We start from the raw sequence: 25,706 nt of genomic DNA, 5'->3' as shown, positions 1-25,706 counted from the left end.
TACTCTAACCCTGCCTTCTCCATGTGGCAGTCCTTCCCACCCCACGGGAAAGCTCTCAACTCTGGCTGATGCTGACAGAGAAACACAGAAGTCAGTGCATCGATGCACAAAGTCTTTTTCTGCAGTACCACCGTGCTCAGAGCATTTCCCCCTGCTCTGCTGAGAGGACCCTGTGGGCTGTTTGTCTTTTGTACTTTGTTGGGCTGCAGTGCTAAACGGGAGAAAGCAAATTCACTTTCCTCATAGTTGGGTTTAATTCCGTGCTCTTATGTGACTGTGCAGTAGCTCTCGCTGTAGCTACCAGTGGAAAAATGACTTCATTGCATGTGACTCTGAGTTTGGCACCTTAAACTGATACTTACTGCTACTCCTGGAAAAAAAAAAAACCACAAACCAACCCAAAGAAACCCTATTAAAAAAAAAAATCAACCCCCACAATATTGCTGCATCAAACTTTTTGGAAATCATTCCCGTGCGGTGGCACTGGTTTTGTTATCTAAATGAGCGAAGCTGTGTCTCTAAAATAGCCATGGTTGTTTCGGATGCAGCGTAAGCAAAGAAAGATGCGTGAAGAAATAAAACCAAGCATTGTCATATTTTGTTGTCACAGTTTAATTTTTTTTTTACTTCACTGTGATGGAATAAAATACAATGCTGACTAGAATTGGCACTGGAATTAGATGGTACTTTTGTTTCAGTTTTATTTTTATTGTGCTTGTGTTTGCCCACCTGGCCAGTTGCAGAGAAACATGGCACAGACTGGCAGATGCCGTGCTGTGGGTTCTGAGCCAGCAACGAAGTCCCCATCTCCCCATCCCCGTCTGTGCTGAAGCACAGAGACAATCTGAAGCTTGTTTGGTTTATTTTGAGAGCGAATGTTCTGAACTCTGTTGACTCCCTTGATAACTCCATTTGTGCCTGGGAAAGCCAAATGATTATTTTTGAAAAGTATTTATACTCTGTGTCTATAAAGTAAACACTTCAGAAAGACTTCCCTAGTCCTTTGATGTGCTGGATATTCAGAGAGAGAGTGATGCCTAATCGAGTCATACAACTATTCATCTCTGACACTGTTTTTTGAGTAATCTTGGGAAAAATCTTTTCTTTCTCTGTATCTGTTTTTCCCAGGTACAAAATGGGTGGTGCGGTTCTGACCTCCTTTGAGGTCTGTGAATGAAATGTGCTGTGGATGTTGGATATTTGGATCTTGGAACTCACTCTTTGGTGCTTTTTAATCCCTCTTTTGTGCTCCCTCGCACCGTTCCTTTGAAAAGATAATGCAAATAAAATTGTATTGCTTGTGCCAAAGCTGTTGGTCAAAATGAATCCTGTTTTATTTTGGCGAATAACTTGTGTTGTATAGCAAAGGCTACGTGGATATTGGTTATGCTGAAAGGACTTCACAAAACTTGGGGTGGCAGAAAATCCAAGAGGCCATCTGATCCATTTGGCTGTTTCAGGTTAGATCTGTCTTCATCTCTGTCATTCAAGGCAGAGGTTTGAAGACTTTTTTAAGGGATAGTGTGGGCATTGAGGGAGTTTTTAAACCTCTCTGGACAGTTTGAACTAATGTCGTAGTTAGAACTGTGTAGTGTGTGTCTTCCCCTGTGTTTTATTTGTTGTCACTGTCACTTTGTGCGTCTGCCTGCTGTTGTACAAAGGTGTTCCATTGACAAAACCAGCACAATTTCTGTTGCAGCACCGACTTCTCTTGCAGCACATCTTCCAGAGGGGCAGTGGAAGGCTTCCAAACCAAGGCACCAACCTCTGGCATAGTCGCTAACAAAGGCTTTCTCTGGCTGGTCTGTTCTTTCTCTTCCTTTGACATATTCCTCCCCCTCTATCTGTTGCATCATGCTCTGAAAACTCCTATGTCCGCCAATTAGTGCTGGAAACTTTTCAGTAGTCCTGACAGGCGCAAAAAGCAGCTGCCTGTTGAAACAAGCAGCACTTTCCCATCCCTTGCAAATACTCCCATTCATAACTTGCAAGCGTGTCCCCTGGATGTCCTGGCTGGGGATCAAACCTCCCTAGAAAAAGAGGCCTCTCCTGGAAGATGTGGAGAGGCGCTTATGTCATGAGATATGTTTGATGGGCTTTTTAGTCTCATATTTGACTGTCATATATTGTGTGCTATACTACCTCAGTGGCTCCCGTCAGCCCTCTGTGTGAAGCCTATCCTGGTGATTAAAGTCTGCTCCTTAGCTATATTTAGCTTATAGCTATTTGTTTTATAACTGAGATCCTTACTATGCAAACTGGAGTAGGTCAGTCAGCAACCTTGAGTAAGTGCTGCTTTTTTTTTTTTCCCCCTCTGAACTTCTGTTTCCCAGCTGGTAAGTTTGAGACCTTCTAGCCGATGGCCAATCTGCCAACCGTTCTGAATGGGAATTTAATGGTGGGCGATACGGCACAAAAAGGCAGGCTGGTGTGCAACGTGCTGCTGAGGCAGAGGAAGCTGTTTGGCTTTACCCAGTTCATCTTTTACATGTCCGTTTACCTAGTCTTTTACTGGGATCTATGGAGTAGCTTTTTGAACTTGCTAAATCTCATCCATTGGCAAAATTTATGTTTATATGTGTATGTATATTTATATATATTTCTGGTAAATGATATTGACAATAGCAGTTCCTCCTATGAGCTTAATTTTGATGTTTCCAAAGCATCTGCAAGCATTTTTCCCTTTTTGTCTCCAAATACCCCCCCTAAAGCACATTGGCTAGACAGCAGGAAGGTGTGGGAGCACTTCCAGCACACTGATGCTGCTGTGTCAAAGTCAGATGGGTGCTTTTGGGTGATTGTTGGGTTCAGGTTTGTGGAATGCTATGATATACTCTGCCTTAGGGTGCCGGAAACATTGATTGTCTTTGTTAGAAGAAGTGACAACTTGTTTTTTGTTCTTCCTTTTTTGGTTGAAAGAGGACCTGTCTGCCTTAGAGATGTCATGCCAACATCCTGTGTTGTAACACACTCAGGCTGCTGCTTGTAACAGCTCCATGCTTGCTTGGCTAGGTGAGATTATGTCTTGATCTCTGTACAAAGTCATGGTTTTGGTCTTTCCTGCATTAGAGGAGAGATTAACGACACTTGCGTTACAGAAATCAACCTGTTTCTGTAAGAAGTGAAGGAGCAGCTAGGGACGGGGGGTGGCTCTGTAAAGCTCCGGCTAGAACATGTAGTGCTGCGACACTCCCAGGAGTGTGGTGGGTTGATCCATCTGTCCTGCCTACCTGCATGCAGGCTGGGTTCACCCCTTCAGCATCGCTCTTATCTCCAGGGATACGATACATTAAATCCCATTTTAGCACCAATCCATCTAGCCAGACCTATTCCTTCTGGCTGCCAGCATCTATATACATCAGGCACATGTGTGCTTCCCAATGGCACGGAAATGCTGATCAAAACCAGGCTGTGGAGCAGTCCAGGTCTTGCGAGGTCTCCGCTGCTGTGGGAGGAGGCTGGGATTGACAGCCTTTCCCAGATGTGCGCAATTGCTGTTGTGACAGCCTCTCTTGTCCTAGCCAGCCCAACAAGTCCCGCTGGAGCACGGGCAGCGCGTTGAGCGTGTTCGATCTCCACCTGCCTTGCAGTCTGACTGCGTAGGGTGGTGGTTTCTTTTATCACTACCTAGAGACTGTCACCTCTAACCTCCTCTGGTATAACGTACGAGGTAGCCAACCTGCGGTGCTGTGGTGCCTTAGTGCCTACAGGCTTTGAGTGAAGATCTTTGTTTCTCTACAGCCTCCGTGCCGCAGATGGTAAGGTGTGGGTGAGACGAACCGCAAGGCAGGGGGGAATAATGGAACAATGTTGATGGATAAGATCCAATTTGATATAACTTGCCAAAATGCTTATGGCTTTGGTGATTGATTGGGATGTAATTTGAATAAGAGACGTGTTCTTTCTTGTGCTATAAGGTTTGTGAGCTATCTGAACTAGGTTTTCTAAGCACCTTTGTACTGGGGTTGCAGGTGGTAAAGTAGGAAACTCCATGATTAACACATACTGGCCAAACCCAAGCTTTCTAGATTACTGGTCTCCCTGTCTCCACCATGGGTTCTGGTGGGAGTTGTGTAGATATGTTGGTTTCAGCTGAGGTCTCGGGAAACCACAGTATTTGTAGAGCGGCTCAGGAGAAAGCAGCAATTGGTGCACGTAGCCCAGGGGTCAGCTTCCTAGGTGGGAGGCTGAGTGCAGGCTGGTGAATGGGCTGGGAGGAGGAGGAAGAGGAGGAGGAGGGTGCTCCAGGGAAGAACCGTATCCGGCGTGGCTCTGCCGCTGCCAGCGCGGTGATGGGAAGCAAGGTGCTAGAGTGCAGGTAGAGGGGATGGGACTCGCTCAGAGCCTTGATGCTCCGGGAGAGAGTGGGTTTGCTCCTCTGCAGCATCTTTGGTGTGGTGATCTGGGATCTTTCAATAGGTACGCTCCTGGTCTACCACTCTTGTGTTTGCAAGCTTGGTACCGTTGTCATACCTCCGTTTGTGGCAAGAAGAGTCCTGACCACTGTAGAAGAAAGCAGGAGTCCTGGCTGTCAGTGCTGCTTCTCAACCATGAGGTGATGGTCTCTATCTCCTTTCCAGCTTACCTCCTTTTGCGTCTCACCTTACTCTGAACAGTCAGAGTGTGAAGATGGGTTAGTTATTCTTTCAGCTTTTGGGAACAGTTGCTTTGATTGAAGGAATGAGATCATGGTAGCTCATAGTATTTGGCACAGAGTTTGTCCAAGGCCTGGTGAGACGTGGCCCGGGATGCAGCGTGCATTGCAGGTTGCCCGTGTCTGAAACAGACTGAGTTCAAGTGATGAAGATTTAGAGAAGGTCTGATAAGATGAACCAGGAACTGGTGAGTCTTGTCTCTCAGGACCTCTCAAAGGAGAGCACTGCTTGTTCAGAATGACACAGTGAAGGCGGAAAAAGGACAAAGCTGTCGCAGGGGGGTTGGACACAATGGGAGAGTGTCAGAGTTGTGCAAAGGGCAGAGCAGGTACGTGCGCAGGAGGTTGGCTTGAAGAAATCTGGACTGGCAACTGGTGGGGGGTTCCCAGCCAACAGAGGCCGAAACTAACACTGCTGAACTGCAGGAATGAAAAAAATCCTGTAAGGTGGCTTTATAACAAAACGAAAGGGGTGGTGTCGGGTGCAGGGTAGGCTCTTCCTATCCTGCATCCCTGACTGGAGCATCAGCAGCTTGTGGAGGGGCAGCGTCAGTTTTCCCTTAATGTGCCACTCTTTGTGTTGGGGCTCTCCTAGAGGGGCTCACCCCTGCAGGACCAGCGGCCCGGCGCAGGCTTTGCTCTTGTGCCCGCTGTAATGACAAGGTCCCCTCTGCATACCAAACCACATTAAATGTGCGACTGCATTAATGTCAGCTCTTTTCGTTTTTTGAGAGTGTGTGTAGGTATTGGGCAGTGTTAGTGGAGCACAGTGGGGGCTTCAGCAGCAAGCCCGATGTGTCCCAAGGTATTTTCTATTACCCCTGAAACATGTTGCATTCCAATGCTATTTTCTTTGCTATCTTTTAATCAAACAATCTGCAAGTTTAAACTGGTCCAACTGCACTGCCATCAGACAGGCTGTCATAACACAGCACTGAAAATGAAAACAAAATTCCTAGTTTCAAAAAACTTGAATGTGCAAAGAAAAAGAAAAAACTAGGGAGAGCAGTTGTTACCTGTTTTCAGCTCTTTGTTGCTCCAGCCTTTGTTACAGTCTACAAACCAGGGCTGGCCTGCAAGGAAGTCTTCATTGCCTGTGCAGCTTGTAAAAGGGGGAAAAATCAGGGTGGGAGAGACCTGGGTCCTCTTTTTGTTTCATAATCAAAGTCCAGGGCAGAGGTCAGATTACAGAAGCACACAAATCAAAATCTGTACGTTAACCTGAGCTCCAGTAACAGATTAAGTGCCAGGGTGAACCTTAATGCTGCAGTAAATCAAGCAGGGAAAAGCCAGGAAATTCCAAAAGTTCAGATGCTTGTGCAGCTCTGCACAGGTTGCGTAGCATGGCCCAGTTATTGTATAGCTCATATTTAATTAAAGACATTGTTTCTCCAATAATAAAATACCAAGCCATTATAATAGTCTATGTTTATTGTGTATCGTTGCCTTTCCTGCACTCTGCATGCTTTCTTCATGTTACTTTTCCAGATGACAGGCTGAGACAGTTGGATTGTTCAGCCTGGAGAAGAGAAGGCTCCGGGGAGACCTTATTGCGGCCTTCCAGTCCCTACAGGGGCTACAGGAGAGCTGGGGAGGGACTTCTTAGAAGGGCAGGTAGTGATAGGATGAGGGGGAATGGCTTCAAACTGGAAGAGGGGAGATTTAGATTAAATATTAGGAAGAAATTCTCTCCTGTGCGGGTGGTGAGCCCCTGGGGCAGGTTGCCCCGAGAAGCTGTGGCTGCCCCATCCCTGGAGGTGTTCAAGGCCAGGTTGGACGGGGCTTGGAGCAACCTGGGCTGGTGGGAGGTGTCCCTGCCCAGGGCAGGGGGGTGGGACTGGATGATCTTCAAGGGCCCTTCCAACCCAAACCATTCTATGATTCTGTGGTATTTTGTGATAAACATAACTTTCTGTGAGTAGGAAACTTGAATTTTGTTAAAGCTCCTCGAATTGCAGAGAAACCTTTTGTGGAATGGAATCCACTTTGTGTCACGGCTGAATTGACCTGGAGGATAGCGCTTCTGAAATCTCCCTGTGTATTCTGTTTGCTTTCCATGTGAGCTCTGCAGTTTCGGTGTCATGACCCAATATATTTCTGTAGGGTCACTATCCCCTGCCGTCAGGGCTTAACTCCGGAGAGCAGGAAGTCATGTAGATCCAAGATCATCCCCAGGATTTTTCCCACAAATTAGAGCTAGTTTTGCTCTGCAATTAGTGCAAAATCGTTGCTATCTACTGTGTCAGTCTTCAGTAGGCGTTTTGCCAGCGTGGGGAGCCTGAGCTCATCAGCAAGCCCGTAATTACTCTCCAGTTTGTATATGATGACTTCCTTGAATGTCCTTTGGGGTTTTTTCCCCACGCTGCCTTGGGTTTTGCACTGTAGTTTTTAGCTAGAGTGCAATGGGATGTTTTTTCACATTCTTCCGTTAATAACCATTGTTTTGTAACTAAATCACAGGGTGATTAGTCTATCATAGTGGTTAGAACTAGCTTAAAAAATGTCTATGTTTTTAAATAAAAGGTCTGTATGCTTTCCCTTTGCATTCTGTGCTAATAATTACAAAACTTGAGTGAGAAAGAAGACTAAACACAGGCTTTTTCAGAAGAACACCCTTTCAGCTGTGTGAGGGAGACTACATAGTAACAACGGAGCTTTAGGGCTGGAGAACCAATGCGAATTCTTCAGCTGGAAGGGAAATAAACCCCTGATGGCTGACGGAGGATACCAGGATCCTCTAGTTTTCCCTGTGTGTAACTGAAGGCAATATGCTCCTTTCTTTCACTCCTGTAGTACTCTACTTCTGTTCCCTCTACGGGAGAAGGAAAGGTTTTCTTGGGAGAGGAGTCTGACCTTAATTAAGAATGAGTATCTTATTTCCGCTATACTTCAATTAAGTGAAAGGATTTAATCCTAATCTGCCACGTGCTTCAGAAATGGGTTTCTGATTGCTTGTCGGGAGGAGTAACTAATCGGAGGAGTGAGAAGGCGATGGTCTGATTACCTTGGATCGGATGGAACGTCTTAAGGAATTAAAAGATAAATTGCCCTTCCTTCTCAGCATAATCTCTGTCTCTATTTGCAAAGCTGCAGTTTGGCTTTATCAGATCCTGTCTCTGTGTTGATCGGATTCGTTGCCTCTCCCTTTCGCAGAAGACCAAGAGGTTCGAGCCTGGCCTTCGGATTTTGATTTCAAGACAAAATTATATTCTTAAATCCCTGGCCTGTCTTTGCACCACGGTCGGTATTGTGGGGTTGTGAGCCTGGGGCACCGAATCTTTGCCCATCATTGCCTCTGGCTGACGGTCAGTTGGGCAATAACGTATCCCAGAGTGACAACTCCAGGAGATGGAGCTTTATTGCCTGATAAGCTCATTTTCCCAAAGCAGGGAAGGTGCAGAAAAGTTTAGAAGTATGAAGTGGATGCAACCAAATGCTCAGAAACAAGAAATGAAATAACTTTACATAACTTGGGGGGATGGGGGGGGTAAATCAGTATCTTCAGGTCAGTAAAGGCTTTGTAGAAGGCCTGGTAAATGAATACCAGAGTTGGCACTAAAAGCTTTTTGCTTTTATTCTGTGTGCTTACTGTTGGAGTGAGTGAAGAGCTCCTCCAGCTATCGGTGGACCAAATTCTTCTCTAGCAGCTTGTTTTCAGGGAGATGTTGGGCTCCAGGTTTTGTTTTCAGCATTTACAGTGCCTGATGCTGAAGGTTTCTGCAAGCAGTAATGCTTTTTTTAGTGGAAGGTTCTGCGTGGAGTGTGTGACACGTGCGAGAATGAATTGCTGGACAGGCAGCTGTGTGTCTGTGGGGAGCAGGGCTTGTTCTGGGGCTGTGCTGAGGTAGGTTCGCTCTTGTCCAGAGTCCCAGAGGTTCCTGAATGACAGAGGCTACGGCACCAAACCCAGAAACCTGCACAAGGCTCCGTACTCTTGCTGAAAGACAGAACATGGGTAGAAAATTTGGTTCCTCCTTTATGTTTAACTCTCCTGAACGTGCATGCAAAGGATGTATTGAAACCAAAGTGCTGTTGGACCTTCCCCAGCTACACACTGTGCGGGATTGTTCCTCTTTCCCGTAGAGGATGGGAATTTACCTTGCAGGCGTAAAACCTACTTTCCACTACTCCATATGGAGTTGCTGTTACTACATTGTCAGAGCAGCTGCAGACAGAATTCCTGGTCTTTCCAAGCTGTGTCTCTATTGCTAATGCAAGAGTCTTTGTGCAGATTCAGCCACACCTCCACATCATTTTACAATAGCCCTGAAAATGGCTGAAGCTCTCCTTGCGTTCTCTCCACTTGGAGATCTGCTGCCATAGGGCTGCATCCTAAACCCTGGTTGTTCCTCACCCTTAGTGTGAACGTGAGGAAAGCTGGTGTAGCGTTTTAAATAACGGCACAAACAATTGCTTCTCAAAAGATTATCTTAGATGGGAGTAGGTAAAACCAGAAAGACTTTATTGTGTAAACCCTTCCATATCCAAATAGTTGGCTTTGTAGTCACTGATAATTTGCATGAGTCGAGATTGTTTAAAAAAAAAAAAGTGTTTTTACTGCTTCTCTGCATTGTCTTTGTTTATCACCAACCTTCCATACAACATGATAACCTTGATTTCCTTCAGTCTGAAAACTAGATACTGTTCTTTATCTTTTTTATGGGCCCTTGTCCCGAAAAACGTGCATGTGACTGCAAACTTCAAATTTCACTTCTTACATGCGGAATTCCAAATTTAGAAAATTAGAAACCTAAACTTTGGTACTCACTTTTTTGGCTGTGTTTAATTCTAAGAAATAGCGAGTTATTTCTCTGCAAAATATTGTATACACACAACTGTTACAGTAGTATTCAGATGCAGCTGGTCTAAATTCTGCTTGGGTCTGCATTCACAGCGAAGCCCCTGTGCCTTGCCTAGGGTTTCGCGTTGGGCAAACACTTCTTGCATCTAGATCCATCCAGAAGGAAGCACCAGATACAGGATGGGATTCAGGCCAACTCAGTCTGGTGTCTGGAAACCTGTTCCTCTGTCTTGCAGTTGTTTCACTCAATATGTCGAGGTGAACAGATCCTCGGATTGGCACATACCCATGAGGGCTTCCTTCTGAGACGCACGCTGAATCTGGGAGTCTGCTTTGTTGCTTCTGTCCTTCCTGAATGGGATGGCATTCCACGTGGCCAGCAAGTACTCACGTGCCTTGTTGAGGGCAGGAGGGATGGATGAAGCAGAGAAACTTGTAGATAAGCGATATTGACAAAGGCTTTTGCTTCCAACCTGTGTTTTGTGTTATTCCTCTACCACATTTGAGAAATAATTGAAGTCTAAGAACCTCCAGTTGCTTTTCTGTTTTCAATGCATGCTGTTCTGATGTCTGGCCAGCGTTGTGGACACTTGGGTATCCAGAGATATTGCTCCTGGTGAAAGATAGTTTTTGGATGTACATCTGTACTTAGTTGAGAACTGTTGCCCTTTTTGAATCTGAGCCTAGGTGACTCAGATCCAGCTGTCCCATTTTCTGATGGAAATATGGAGAACAGAATGTTTTGGTCATTTGAAGCAGGCTTTCATATTGCGCATTCCTGGGATACTTTTCTTGGTTGTGGGAACAGACAGAACCATTCATCCCAGTATGAAAAGATTGCAGGGAGAATCTAGCAGAGATCTAGAAAATCCTTATAATCTGTGTCATCTTGGAAAATGAAGAAAAACAAAATAAGCAGAGCTGGTGGACCCAGAGTATCCACAGGGACAGATGGTGGGGTTTTTTTTACAGTGTGTCTGGAGAAAGTAACAATTCCATGAAGTTATACGGGACAGCAAAGCTTACAGCTTGTGCAGGTAATACAGGGAGTAGGAAAAAGAACATGGCTTACGCGTTTCTTACGCCATCGTGTTTTTCTATGTTCAGCATCTACTGCTGGAAACAGATTTTTCAGAAGGGCTCTGTTAATAGAGCCTGTTGGGATGTCTAGGGTACGATATGGGAGCTCAGAGCAGGTTGTTATCTCTAATGGAGCAGGGCAGTGCCCTGTGGAGGTACTGGCCTGTGTCCCAGGCCGAGGATATTTCTGCAGCACAAAAGCTGCATCACTCGGTTGGATGATAATGTGGGACTTGGATGCCTCAGGGCAGCGCTGCTGTGGGTGGTGAAGATGACCTAATGGTGTAATTCAGAAGAACTCCGTGCTCGGCTTTCAGAGCTTCCTAAAAATCTGCACATATATTTTTATGTTGAAGTGGGGGAGAAACTAGTGACAGGGAAGGAGTATCTGTCCTCAGCAGAATGCATAGACTTTAAAAATGTCCCAGACATTTATTTATCATAGAATCACAGAATGGTTTGGGTTGGAAGGGACCTTGAAGATCATCCAGTCCCACCCCCTGCCCTGGGCAGGGACACCTCCCACCAGCCCAGGTTGCTCCAAGCCCCGTCCAACCTGGCCTTGAACACCTCCAGGGATGGGGCAGCCACAGCTTCTCGGGGCACCCTGGGCCAGTGTCAAGTTTTATCCTGTCCAGTTTTATCTATTTGTTTCTAACAAGCTACATATATAGTAAAGTTCACTTGAGTTTATCCTCGTTTCCCTGTGTGATGATGAGTGTGCAGGTACGCGCTAAGGCAGTTGTCCTTGTTTCCTGGCTTTGGTCAGTCTGAAGCTCTTGGAGATGAAGATGAACTTCAGATACGGGAGTGAACCCCCATCAGACTTTGCTATGAGCCGAGCGTGGCTGGGCACGCTGGGGGTGCCTGGCTCTCCTGCAGGGTGGCACTTCAGAAGTGTTTGAATGTGGTGTGTGGCGCGGAGACCCCAGGGAGCGTGGCCGTGAACTAGCCGCGGTGATTGTATTTCTGGATAAAAGAAGCTATCTGTTCAGAGGGTAGCTTAATTAGCAGCCTGTGGAGTTCATTTGTTTTTCAGCATTAGTACGTTGAAAGCAAATGTGTTTGCATAAAGGTTTCTGGCAGAAATCTTTAGGCAGCGGGAATGCACTTCCTCTTATTTCTCTTCCCCCTGTGTAAAAATAAAATCCAGTTCCAGAGAAGGAGCAGAGTATCACAATATCCTGTGACTTCTGTGCCCAGCTGATATTCAGGGACAATGAGCAGCAGAGGGAAAATGAACTGAAGTTTCCTGACTCTTCATAGATGAGCAGCAAAATAGAGGAACAGACTAAATTCACTGTCTCCCTGAAGTTTACGTGGTTCTGGCTGCAAAGTTGGGGATCTAAAGACTCCCTCTAACAGAGGCCTGAAAAACTGTAAAATGGTTTTATTCTTCTGGCACCCTTTCGTGCTTAGATTCTTCCCTACTGCTGTTTTATCCTTCCCCTGTGTCCTTTTATCCTTCCCCCATCCACATTCCTGGTTGTGGATTCAACCAGCCATCGTGTTTGATCTGGGAGAAGCAGCGTCCCCAGCTTGCTTAATCACGAGTACGGCAGCAAACCTCCTAACCAAAAGTTAGGACCGGGTGATGAGATGTGTTAAATCTAGGAGGAAGGCCGTATTGCGAAGAGAGCGAACCTTCAGGTTGAAGGTGATGGAGGTGGGGTGAGATCTCTTGGTAGAGCCCATTGCCTGCCAGCAGAAGTGCTAGAAATCAAGTTGCTTTGTAAAATCAAAGCTAGCCCTGGGCAAAATGTGTCATATGAGATGGAGTGGGTGGGAGGGAGATGTCTGATGGCTTATGAACCAGGCTGATCAATGTTTCTCACCTCCAGATTCTGTTACTTGTCTCCCTATTTTTTTGGTAAATAGAGCTGGAAGCTGCAGCCTGCTGTCCAACTCAGTGTCAGCATCTGCTCCTTGCTGGCTCTGTCGCAGGAAGGCTGGTTTTTCTCTTCCTTAACAAGAACTGCTTGCTCTTGGCCGTTGTTCCTGCTGCTGGTGATTTGATCTGAGCATCCCGCTTCTCATAAACAGCTCTGACTTCTGTGTAAGCTAAATGCTCCCCAGTTGGTGCTGTCTGCAGGTGTCTGAACCCACTCCAGGTGTTGGACACCCTTTGTGGGGGACGTGGGGAAGAGATGGGGCTTGATCCCTTGGGTTTTCACTCAGGCTCCCTCCCTGGCTCTCTCTGCTGATCCTTCCTTTCTTTGTCTCTCTAAGTCGGTGTGGGACGACTGACTCTTATTGCTGAAACGCTCGTTGGTGTCTCAGATATTTGACCCATCAAGAATACAGTTTTGGAATTCTCCTTGCGGTTTTTCCTCCTCTGTGTCTGCTTGCAGCTTTCCCTGGAGCCCAGCCAGCCCCCCCCTCGCTCTGACCCAGCCTCTGGTGAAATCCTTACTCATGCCTTAATCACTTCCCGTCCCCGCTATTGCAGTTCCCCCACTCGCAGCATCTGTAAATCTTTGCTACATTAATTCTCCAGGGTGCTGCCTGCAGCAGGCTGCCTCCTTCCTTGGCCCAGGAGGCAGGTCTGGGTGTCCCCTGGCATCTGGCTGGTCCTTGGTTTGCTCTTCTTGCAAGTCCCTCTGCTACATTGGCATTGTCCCTGGCTCACACCTTCCCTCCACATCGCAGCCTGCTCACTCAGCCAGCCTTAGCTTCCTTTTGGCTGATACTCTCAATTTTTTGATTGTTTTTCTTTATCCATTAAGAATGTTTTTGCATATTTTTTTTTAAGCAACTTAGTCATTTCCTTTATTTTTCTTTTCTTGTCATAAAATTTTTTGCTTGAGGAGTTGTGTGCTCGTTAATGGTGCATCCTTGCAAAAAAATTTGGAGGTGTTATTCTGTTTGCTTACTGGGAAGGGAATGGCATAGGGAAGAGTTTGTGACTTCACTAACAAGTAGTTTGGTAGAGTCATGCTGAGATTTTGGAAAGTTTTTTTCAGTGTTACTGCAAATCCATAGAGTTAGATGCCCTTTTTCTGTAATGAGGTTTTGGATTTGTTCTTAATGATGGGATCTGAAAAGCCCCATCTTGGATGACTCCTCCTGTGAATTTGGAGAGGCTGCCCTGAGGTCTGCTGAAAATGGGGGTCGTGCACCAAAGGTCTCATACTGAGGGTCGTTAGTGTGCCTTCATTAAGGGCTCTGACAGTGCTTTCACAGAGCAGCAGAACTGGCTCTTGGCTGATGCATGAGCTGAGACTTTACAATGTAAAACCGGACAACAATTCCCATCGCTCAGATCCCAAATTGAATGTAAATTCTTGGTTGGTCATTCTGGGAAGCTTCTGCTTTGGTCCGGGACTCCAGGGTTAAAGTATAGACCGCAAGACTGGGGAAAAGAGCGTGACATTAAGATGGGAGATGAAGGCGATGATCACCCTTGTTTTACAGGAGAAGAAATGAAAGATCCTGGCCCTCCCAGGGGGGAGAGGAGGCAGCTGGGCACTGCTTCCCGGGAGCCTGTTTGGTGCTCTCCCACCCATTCTCTATCTGATTTCTTTGTGCTCTTCTCTCCCAGGTCTGTGACGATGGAAGAAGAGGTCCATCATCGAGAAGCCTGAATGGTGATACCAGGAGAGCTCTTTGAGGCACTGGCAATACGAGCCTGAGATACAGGAGACAGCAAACATGCTGAAGCCAAGTGGACTTAAAATCCCCGGCCGGGCCGGGAAGCACTCCAGCCCGGTGGGACGGGCGTCAGGGACCACTGCAGCTGCTGTCACTACTGGTTCAAAAGAAGGTAAGGACTTAATTCAGCAGGGGCATGAGCTGACCCGGGCAATTGCCTGGCTTAAAGGCAAAGGCCTAATAGTGCCCACATTCAGTAGGATGTGAAATTCCCCATCTGTACGTAGATTGATCATGAGCATGGATCAAAACAAGTGTAATGGGGTGAGTAAGTGGCCTCCCTCTCCCTAGTAATGCACCAACCAGGCAGGTTGTGGAGTGGGTGGGAGAAAGATGGATCCTGGGGTGTATCAGAGAGGTGCTGCCTACTGTCTTGCTTCTTTGCGTGTGCGTACCTGTACAGACACTAACATTTGAAGATCTGGTAATAATTAGGGAGATGGGAACCCATGATCTTCTTAAACACTGTCCTATAGCCATTGCTTCTGGCCTGTGATAATGCAAGAGTAAGAACCAGGCACTTAAGGTGATTTGTCCTGTGCTGATTACCTCAAATTAGTGCCTTTGTTTGAACAGAATCATTTGAAGCACTGGGATTTGAATAATGACTTACCTAGGTATGCATACACACGCTTTACTGTCCGTTGATCTATATCCAGTGTATATTTAAGCTAGACAGACTGCCATTATACAGTATAATTAACACTGCAGAAGAGTCTGAGGTTTGTTTTGCTTAGGACTAATTTTTCTGGCTTCTTTGACTGCTGGGTTGGTTTTTTATTACATATAATTTAGCAAATATTCAAGGTGCAAGTTTTGTATGTAATATTTTTCGTTTCACTTTGTTGACAAAGGCTTTCCTCTTCATTCTGGGGAAAAGCATCAGGATGATGTCTATCCTATCAATTGTTTGTATATTACACTTTCATTGGACAACGTCACTGGTTGCTTCTTGAGATCTGTCAGCCTCTTGTCCCATAATTCAGGCCACTGCCCATGTGCCTGGTTACTTTGCTATATGTTTCAGTCCCAAAAATTATATATATAGTGTTTGGCAGAAGCAGGAAAGCCTTGTACCTGTCAGGCAACATTTTTAGTATAGGGAATAATATTGGACAAAATTTGCTTTAGCATGCTATGACAAATTAGTCTGTGATAATGATACTGCAAATATGAGGTCAGCAGACAATGCTGTCTCTTGTCAGAGTAATGCAGAAGTGTTAGTTAAACAAAACAAACAAAAACCCCATCTCTGAAGTTTCTGTTGTGCTGGAGCACGTGCCCTCATCCCATGAACATTCTCCATTGGGAATGTGGCTCAGGCACAGCCTCCACGCAGGACTTCCATGCAAAGACCATGCTCACTGCTGAGCAACCCGGGCTCTGCTCCGTTATTGCACATCACGGGCTCTGCTTTGCTCGTGGATTTCTTCAGCTGAGCTGTCTCTTCTTTCAGTGACTGATAGCATGTGTATCATCTCTCCCACTCTGTACGTTCTTTCCTTGAACGGTATTGTAAAAACCATAGTTTTGACTTGTTTTTTTCCACATGTGCAAGGTCTTGTTTGAGGGGCCAGTTACTGCGTGAGATCATGGGCTGAGTTCCAGGTCTTTCAGAGTAATACAGCACTGTAGGGAGTGGAGCGGCACTGCTCTTCCTCGGCTGAGGACTTGGCCCTAGATGTGGAGGCAAACAGTTGAATTGCACTCTCTGTGTTTGAGTGGGTTTTAATGTTAGAAAAACTAATTTCTTAATTCAGCATCCAAATCAAAGATACTGAAGCTTCCTTATATCTGTTTGCTAGAGGGAAGAACAACTTGACAAAGGAAATTCTTAGGATAAATTTATAGGTTTGGCTGTCTGTTTTGAAGTTATCCCCCAGACCCATTTCTGTATTTCCCCCTTGCTTCTCTTAGTGCCTCACTGTGATTGAGAAATGAACTTGAAGGACTCCAGTGAAGTCACTGTATTTAGCTACTGGTTGTGAACCTCTTGAGGTGCTTCATGCTGGATTTATAATTGCAGTGTGGCATGGGGTTATCTTTAGTTGATTTTTTTTTTTTCCTCTTCAAGTGATTAAAAAAAAAAAAAACAACACCCAAAAATGAGAGGAAAGGATGCCAGACCTGTCTTCCCCTCAGAGGCTTTGCTCAGAGGCATCTCAGCAAACGCAGGCGATGCGTGTGTTGCAGTATGAAAGAGTTAGTCAGCACTGATAGTCGGCACCGGGGTCCGATGCAGCCCTCCAGCTGAATGCAGCGCTTGTTTGCTGGAGCTTCTTTGTCCCTTGTTCAGCCACAGCCATCCGTCACTGTGATCGATGTTCAGCAAAGCCGGCCAAGCGCAGGCAGAATCTGCACCAAAATGAGTCTGACCTCTGCCTGAGAAGTTCTAAAATAAGTTATATTCCTGGAATAAACGTATGTATGGAGAAGGGGAGAAGTCTTGGGATGGTGGGTTGGGACCGCTGTGCTGTGAGCTGCGCTGCTGCTCCTCTGCCCCTCAGGACGCTGCAGGGAGCTCCGGTGCTGCCGGAGCAGTCGCAGCACTGAGCCATTCCTTGCTGGAAGGTGAGAACAGAGCACAATGGGGCTGTTTACCCAGTGAGTGCTCGGCTGCGATAGGGCTTGTAGCATCATCTTCGATGTCATCCCTAGCATCGTCATCTCGCTCTGTCCCCTGCACAGAGCTACCGCCGTGTCTGTGCGTGGCCTGTACCTGCTCTTCCTCCTGCAAATCTCTCCGAAGGTCTGGCCAGCCCCTCGCTGGCTTCTGCTCATCTCCTTTCCAGTGACAGTTTGAAGTGGTGAGCAAAGTGTGCGTCTCACAATCCTGTTGACTTTACTGTGTGCCTCTCTGAGAGTGGCAGCATCTGTGCTGGCTGTGGGGCTCGCCGCAGCACAGGCAGTCATGGGACTTAGCCGTCGGCAGAGAGAAACGCCAAGGGAAAATAATAGTTTTTTTCTGTCAAAGTGGTTTAATTCTATTTTAGAGCCAAGTGTCCACATCACTGAGATCCTAACCACAGCAGGCACTGACGTCAGCTTTGAGGATACCTGCAGCCACAGGACCTGGTAATAGATGGTCCTGGAGACTGGATTTCATTACCTTTCCGGGGATTAATCAGGTCTGGGACACAGGAAGGTGATGGAGCTTTGCCCCATCCTCGCTCTTCTGTCTTCCCGACCTGCATCACTCAATCTCTGGCCTCCAAGTGCGTCACTGCTGTTAATTCACGGCAGTACTGATAACCCGGCTTTCTCCGGAGGAGACACCTGTGTGCCAGCCAGAGGGCTGTTAGATCTGGAGGTGTGCAGTCAGCACTGAGGGCTTTCCCCGGTGTCACAGAGTTGGGACAATGGCAGAGATGGAGAGGCCGAAAACAATTTTCTTTTGTGTGTTTAATGTGAATATTGCAAAGGGCTTTTTCTGCTTTTCCGCCCTCTTCTGTCACTGTCCAGGAAAGTGCCCTCAATGCAATAGATGGGATGGAAAGATCCTCTAACGATACCAAGCTTTACATCACGTTTTCAAAAGTTGCATGAAGGAGGCTGCATGTGAGGCATTTGGGAAACCCTGTAGAAACCACGGGCTCTGCTCTGTGCTGTCCCTGAACATCTGCATGAGCTCTGCAGACTGTGTCTGTGCACTGAGAGTGCTTCTGGGAGTCTGTCAGGGTTTGCCTGACTCTGGGGGGATCTCGGAGTACTGGATTTTTCTGAACTTGTGCGTTGCCTCCCCACTTACCTGCCTCTTGCCAGAAACACTAATAGAGACTTCTCCGTTTTAGGCGTTTGGTGAACCGCCTGAGCCCTGCAGCTTAATGGAGGAAAACCATTGTGCTTTGGATTACAAAGTACAGAGCCGCAACGTTGCTCATCTTGATTTTGCTACCTTGGGGGCAGGCAGAAATCTCAAAAGCATGAAATACAGTTGCAAAAGAAAACCATAAATCTAGTAAAAGTAGAGAATTAAACTGTAACAATGTACAGGCTGTTGGCTCTGAGCTCTCTCTTGGCTGCCGTAGCCCTGGGCTGGCTCAGAAAGACCGCACATCTAGGTTTTATCTTCCAGATTGGGTGTCAAAAGAAGGTGCTTGTTCTCCAGTTGCACCAGAGAGTTGTCAGAGAGCCATTAGATGCAAATGAATTTTGGAAGGCTTCGCTCTTTCTTCCTCCTTCCTTCCCACAAACTGATCGGTCTTGTCTGCAAAAGTGCAAGGAGATGTACTGTACTTTAAGTCTTAGACTGGAATACACAACGATGCTTTGATTTCTTCTTTCTCTTTTCCACAGCACTCTGTTCATAATCTTTTGTAGAAATTCAAGTGTCTCTCATCCTTCAACTCTCTTCATTTCCCAGGCAGTAGAGATGTACCCTGTTAAACACTTCCATATACTCTTGATAACTCACATCTTGCATAGCAGAACAGAGGATTGATGCCGATGTACGGTGCTGTGTGTGCGCATGTATATATAATTTCGCAATTCATGGCTTTAGGTTTCCACAGAGACCATATGTGATGTAGTCATAGTGTGTGTGACAAACTGGCTCAGTATACCCAAATTATAATTATTTTTCCTCAAAACTTATTCAGAGCCCCTATTTCTTACCAGCTCGTGGCGAGTCCTCTCTGAACTCTTCTGGAGGGGAGAGTTACCGTGTCTCCTGCCTGAGCTGGCACTTTCAGCCGCCCATAAGGTATAAGGGCTTTTTGTGGTGGTATTCTGGGTTAGGTCCATTGGCTTGTTGTGGGTTTGGTTTTTTTTTTTTTTTGTGAAGGAGAGCTGAAATGGTCATTTCCACTGAAAGTCAGTGGGGGACTGGTACCTGATATGGACTCTTGGAAATCATTAGCCTCGATGAGTAGTGTCCAGATCAACTATCTCCCTCCCTTCTTTCCCATAAAGCTGGAACAATGGAAAAAATAAGTTCTGCTGCTTTGTGGTAACTACTTTCCTTAAAACCAGACTGAAAATTCATCTCTAGCTGTCTCGACAGAGGGTTTCTCACAAATGTGTTGGCTTATTTCCCATGCTTCAAGTAAAGAAAGTTACTGCTCTCAACCCCATGTGCAGGAGAGGTTTCTGTGCAAAAGGTGTGGGTCACTGGTAAAGGGCTCAGTATAATGTTTGGATTTCTTGTTGCTTACAAAGCTCATATGTCTTAGTTTCTTTCCTACTCTCCTCCTGGAAAAGCCTGCTTTCCCCTGGAGTTGCGAGATGGAGAGAGAATGGAAGCTGTGATGAATGGGTCCACACAGCCCTCCCAGCTGGTGGAACAGGTGAAAGCCGCTGGGAAGGGAACCGTTCACATTTCAGAGTGGTTTTTGTCCGCGCAGAGCAGCATTAGAGTAACTTGGTTAGAGGAGAAAATCTTGCCTTTCATACTGCATTTTGCCATCAGCTGGCCTTGGCGTTCATTTACAGTGCTTTTTATGGTTCTTAAATCTCTTCTTCAATTAAAGAACACTGGCAAAAGGGAGAAGGGGGGGTGGGAGGAGGAAAATTAGTATTTGCAGGTGGAGCTGGGCACCACTGAGGCTTCAGCGCCGCAGGCAAAAAAGCCTAAACTTGTTAGATTTTCTGTGAAACTTAAACGCATCCAGCCTGGCTCTTGAATTTTACAGATGGACCGTGTCTTTCTGAATGGGCAGGTGCGAGTATCTGTGACCTGAATATCCTGTTTAGGCACAGCTATGAGTATCAAAACTGTTTTTCAGTGGGTGCCCAGTTTTATCGCCACTTTCATAGCTAAACTATACAGCATTGCCAGGAGCCTGGGAACGCCTTCTCATTTTCATATAAGCGTACATACATTATTTTTGATGAAAAATAAATGTGCAGAACTATTTGCTGGCATAATGTCTGCCTTTGCAAGCGCTGTATGATGCTTTTGTTCACTAAAATAAAAGCAAAGCGGACTGGAGGGCTCGCAGGGCTATTAAAGAGTGCTAGATGACTGGCTCCGTAGGGTAATTAAACTAAGTATGTTGTAATGAGGGTTTTATAAGCTTGAGCTGTGCTAGTTATTGGGGTGGGTAGTTGCTCTTGGTTTCTGGTTCCTAATCAGCTGAGGCTGGCTGTGTCCTGGGGGATAGTTACTGCTGTGCCGAGGGGATGAGTGTCACGTTGTCCAGGGCTGGGTTCAGGTTGGGATGGCGTTCACCTGGGATGGGTTCGCTGGGTGCAGTCCCTGAGTTCGCATGGTTAGGTGGGATGTGTGGTCAGAGCTGTCCCTCCAGCCTGAACAGGATCAATCGCTCCCAACGGGACTGATCACTCCTAGCGTCGGAGAATGAGAAGAGGTCAACAGAGGGTCAAACAGACTGGACTCCACGGGTTATATCCCAGGCTCCCCTTTGCAATTAAAAGAGATTTCCTATGAAAATTGCGTGGCATAATGTTTTTGTCAGGGTTGAATTGAGTTTTGAATCTTTTGGGGAAGCGAGTGGAGTTAACTTTGTCTTCCGATTTGTTTTCTAGGAACGCAGCTATCTTCTGAGGGCTGCTGCTAGCTTTCAGACACTCAGCAATTCTATGCAGAAAAGTTTCTTCACATACATCTAAGCCCCATTGTGTTAACAAACTATACCTGCATGAACTATACCTGAGGAGTGTAAATCTCACCTTAGCTCCTCTGTAGGATTAGTGCCTTGCTCTTACCTTCCTCCGTGGGAAATCTTAATTCTCTTTTATTTATCTGCAACAGGGTTAACAGCAGCATCTCGGTAAATTAACTTGGAAATCAGTTGTTTGCCCTTAAATTTTCTCAGTGTTTTGTTGGAGTAAATTGGCTGGATGCACAGCAATAAGAAGTCATTTCTGTTGCCTCTGGGATTATTTTGCAGTAAAACAGAGGGAGGTGTCCTTGATGAGGAATTCGTGCCTCGGTAGTAAGAGAGAGCTTGGGTAGCTCATTCTCAGGTAATCACTGGTGGTTTGGCAGTCTCTTAGCATAGGCTTTTTTATTAAGCTAACAAGAAATATAGCTGAAGCTGCCTGGTTATGTGTCAATCTATTAATTCTTGTTCCCAAATAAATATGAAAGACACTAAACTACTGTTTTGTCTGAAACAAAAGAAATGGGAGCCGGAGCAGCTGATTGACTGGCACAGACATAGGGACCTAATTCTTGTCTATTCCAAGGCTTTGTGGCTCTTGATTAATATTAACTTGGGGTGTAGTGCACTGCTGAATTGAGAGAAAAGACCCCACATCATGGGGCCAAAGGCGGCTATTATTTCTAGCAAACATTTGGTTTTTGCCATTTTGCTTCAAGCCTCGTGGAGTGATGGGTATTGTCAGCTCTCATCCCAGCGCTGTCCTCAGTTAAATCCACGCTGCAAGCGTGAATGGATATTCCTCAAGTCAGATTAGTGATCGTCGCTGGAAATGCGTCATCGGTGTCTGTGAAGTTTGATTAGGTCTTGCTTTATCTTAACGGGTCTGAGCACGCAGCATCTTCGGTTCCTAGGGGAATTGGGCAGTGCCAAGGAGCATGTTTGAAGATCAAATGCCTCTGACTACTGCTGTACCAGCAGATTATCTCTCAGTTATTAGTAACAGCTAGTGTATCCATGTACACACAGGCAGTTGTCGGTTCAAGAAGTTATCAGATATCTGAAGGAAAACACAAGTGGGTTTTCAAAGGCTGCCCGGGAAAAAGCTGCAAGTGAGAGTTGCTAGTTTGCTGATTTAGGATTGATGTACAGCTGAAATGGGAGAGGAGCCGTGGTGGCTGATGGTCAGCACAGCTGAGGGGTAGGAACTGCGACAACCACGGTAGAAGCTTGGTTGAGTGCTCGTTAGAGCCTGAGCGTGTTCATTCATCATTACTGTGCGGTGACTGAAGTGCCCTGCGTGTAGGTCATATTGCTCTGTACGAATCCGTTTGGTCGTGGACACTGATGCTCTGGTGAGACCCTGCGTATTTGCTTCTAATCCCTGCTGCCTATCCAGAAGCCCAGTGCTTTCTGGCATGGTTGTGGACCAACCGCTTGGCTATTTGCGTAGGGCTTGTATTCAGCTCACACGTCCCTCTCATGAGCCACTCTGTCTGCCATCCTGCAGTCTGAAATACTGGGTTTTCTGGGAGTTTTTGGAGATGGTGGTTCCCCCACCCCTTCTGTTCCCCCTCTTGAAGAAGAGAAGGACCTTTGGCAGCATTACTCTTCCAAGGAGAGGTGGTTTGGTGCATTGTGAGCAATATAAATGGGCATTGAGTCAATCTTGATTTAATCAGCTTTACAGGTGACATCTAGAGACAACTGGGAGTCTGGTTTTAATTGTCTTAATCATTAGATGCTCTTAGAAGGATTTGATGTAGTTAATCCTTAATATTCAGCGTGCTCGCTGTAGAATGAGACGCGAGTGCGCACCGAAGGCATATGGAGGTCAGATGCCCTCCTGCTCTCTCTATCTGTAGCTCCTTGCAGAACAGCAGGGAAAGAAAATCTGCTTCCCACAGATGTTCAGCTTATGGTGGTTTGAATATAATGAACCAAATCCTATTCAGCGGGGCTGGTGTAAGTCTGCAGTAACATCAGTCTGTTTGCAGTTACACCCGTTGGAGTAAGGGTGCAGCTTCGGGGTCGAATCTGCTCCTGCATGTTCTGCTTCAAACAATTGAACTAATCCCGCAAGAGCAGATGAATCATTAGTGGCCTGAGCCAATATTCATTGAAATCAAAGGAAAGGTTGTCTTTGGCATAGATGGATTTGTGATGAGAATCCATAGGATTACAGTGGCATCAGACTGTTGCTACATAGTATTGGCCATTGGTTGGATTTAACTGTCACGCACTGACCCTGCACACAAGCATCCTCCTTGCAAGGAGTTAAATGGGTGAACTGGTCTCCACAAAAGCCTTTAAAATACTTAGATATTTTTCTCTATTTATTTTGGGTTTAGTAAGGTTTTTACTGACATTTTTAATAAAGATGCTGGTTAGTAATATCTCCTTAAAAGAAAGAAATTGTTTTTTATGTGATAGTGTAGTCTATTAAAAAACTCCGTGTATTACAATACCCACTTTAAAATAATACGAGTTTTCAAAACTGGGCTGTCTGTGGCTTAAGCAAGTCAGTCTCTACTACCAAACGTGGCTCTTTCGGCAATGTTGTTTTCCAGCGCGGTAAATGTGTGTCCTGTGTGCTACGTCTGGGTGGTGGATGGCCTCGAGGATGCTGCAGAGCACATTACTGGCACGGTCTTGCTTACAAAATTCTTTGTGAGAAAGGAAATATTTGTGCCTGGGGATTTTAAGTGGTTGCAGAGGAAGGCAGTGCCGAACTTTGCCACGAGTGCCTCTTAAAAACTAAACCTACGCCAAAAATTCAGGAGTTGCTTTGTGCAGTCTAGCGCACTGCCACTGCTCTAATTTGCAGGGCACTGTTACGCAGGAGTTAATTGCTGCTACGGGAATATTCCCAAGCTGCTTTAGGAATTCCTACCAAGCACGAGCTGTAAGTCGTTCTCACTTTCTGTAATTATAAGCCTGCTATGCACGCATGAAACCTCTGTTCTAGGCACTCCGAATGCTTCATCCCCACCTGTGAAGCCTGAGGCTCTGAGGTAGATCGGTATTTGCCACGTTTTACCACACAAGACAACCTGGAGAACTAACTAGGTCTTGCCCCATGTCATCCTGTGAGTCAGCGGTGAAAGTGGAACAGTTATTCTGGCCAGCAGGTTTTTCTGGCCTCTTGCCCTCCCGCTCCTGGCACCAGGAGCAGCAGCTCCCCTCTCTGACGCCGCTTCCCGTAGTCCTTTTCATTGACTGAAGTGCTGCGTCTGTAAGCATTAGCGCAGTTGTAATTTGGCTGAGGGTACGCAGTCATTAAGCATATAGGGCAAACGTCTCAGTCCTGCGCTTGGGGGGGTGCTTGTCTTATTTCACACTTAAACCTCTACAGTTGTTTCGGATTCACATCACTGAAGATGACAGGAGCCTTATGTATTGCTGTATAATTTATTTCACATAATAGCTTATTGCAAAATGTTCTATTTGGCGGTATTTGCTCAAAAAAACCCTGCCAGAAATTAGACAGGCTTGGTGCAGACCTTGAACAAAAAAAATTCAAATAAGGAATGTATGATGTTGAGAAAATCGCGATCCCAAAAAAGACTTGGAGACTTCGTCCTCACTGACTGACTGACTGCTGCCCTGGCCAGGTGTGTTCAGAGGGTAAAAGCGTTAAAAACTGATAAAGTTCTGAAGAAATGGCATAAGAGGGAGGGATAGTCCACATGTGTCTTTCAAACCGGTAAGATGTACTGGCACTGGGAGCATGCTGTGTGCCCGAGGGTAGTCAGCGTGCCTGGTGGGACTGTGGGCTGAGATTTTCCTGCGGCTCAACTATCCAGTTTCCACAGCTTTGTCCATGAGCTTACATTAGGGATTTCCCGACCACCACCACTTCTCGCGTTGCCCACCATCACCCCTGGAAAGGTATAACGTATCATTTCTGAGACTTATAGCTGTTGGGTTTGAGATACCTGTTGCAGGTTTCTATGTTCATATCATAGCTCAGGTATTTTTTTTAGGGTCAGATCTGGACCATGGTGGGTTTTTTTGAACAAAAAAAGAACACCCAAAAAAACCCCAAAAAACAACAAAAAAAAGCATTAGACATCCACTGCATATAGGCGATTTGGGTTTTCTGCAAATAATGCCTGTTCATATACAGCTCATTGCCTTTTGAATTGGGTACTTAGCTGTTTAAGCCAGATATTTGGAATAAAGTAGATGACTCAGTGTTAATCTGCTCTCAAATATCCTTTTTATAAGATTAGGCAAAACAAAAACAGCCCAACAAACTCTGCATTCTGTGTAGCGTGGATCTGTGGACAATCAGTCTATTGTGTGACCTTTGCGGAGATGTATAGTCTGTGCGATCTGCACATGGATGTATGGCTGCAAAAATAAATGGCCGATGAAGTAATGAATCCAAGCTGTGTTTCAGCGGAGCGCAGCCCTCGGGTTGTGCACAAGTTTGTTTGGCAATTAAGAGATGTTGGTCTTTACCTCTCCTACAGTTCCCCTGGGATCCTGGGGATGCTGCAGATGGCCCTTAAAGTGTCCCTCTTTCAGGCAAGTTGGATGGATGATTCAGAGGGATGGTATAATTGTGTTACTGTCGTGTTTCTACTAAGAAGAGGAAAAAACCTACATAGACGAGAGAAAGCATGGCGCTTGCCTTTCTGCGGCTGCTGTCCCAGTGGTTCAATTAACAGCGGCTTAACTCTCTGCTGTCTTCCAGGAGAGCTGGTTACGCTGGGAACAAGCCTCTCTTAGCATGCTGATAAGGCACTAACCAAGTATCCTCCTTCGTTATTGCATGTCAGGTGTTAAGTTTTTGTACTTTTTCCCCCCCAGACCAGCTGCAGACAGGGCATGAGAAGGCACCTTTCAGGGCTGCAGGCTGTGAGCTCTTGCAAAGAGCAATCGCTGTGAAGATCAGCCCAACTCCTGGCGGGGGGAAGCAGAGCAAGGTAATATCGGAAACTCAGAGAAA

The 25,706-nt window shown here is 46.0% G+C and overlaps 1 protein-coding gene across 1 annotated transcript in view; it reads left to right on the top strand.

The window, feature by feature from the left end:
• The first annotated feature begins 14,186 nt into the window (after nt 1–14,186).
• The window catches only part of CLIP2 (CAP-GLY domain containing linker protein 2), a 61,779-nt gene continuing 50,259 nt past the window's right edge, over nt 14,187–25,706 (top strand). Inside the window, exon 1 of the mRNA XM_009885181.1 lies at nt 14,187–14,298. Coding sequence (XP_009883483.1) covers nt 14,187–14,298 — 112 coding nt within the window. The remainder of the gene's footprint in view (nt 14,299–25,706) is intronic.

This window comes from Charadrius vociferus, unplaced genomic scaffold (assembly GCF_000708025.1).
Source record: "Charadrius vociferus isolate BGI_N301 unplaced genomic scaffold, ASM70802v2 scaffold54, whole genome shotgun sequence".
NCBI lineage: Eukaryota > Metazoa > Chordata > Aves > Charadriiformes > Charadriidae > Charadrius > Charadrius vociferus.
Note: the sequence above shows the minus strand (reverse complement) of the source record. Positions and strands in the feature narration are given on the sequence as shown.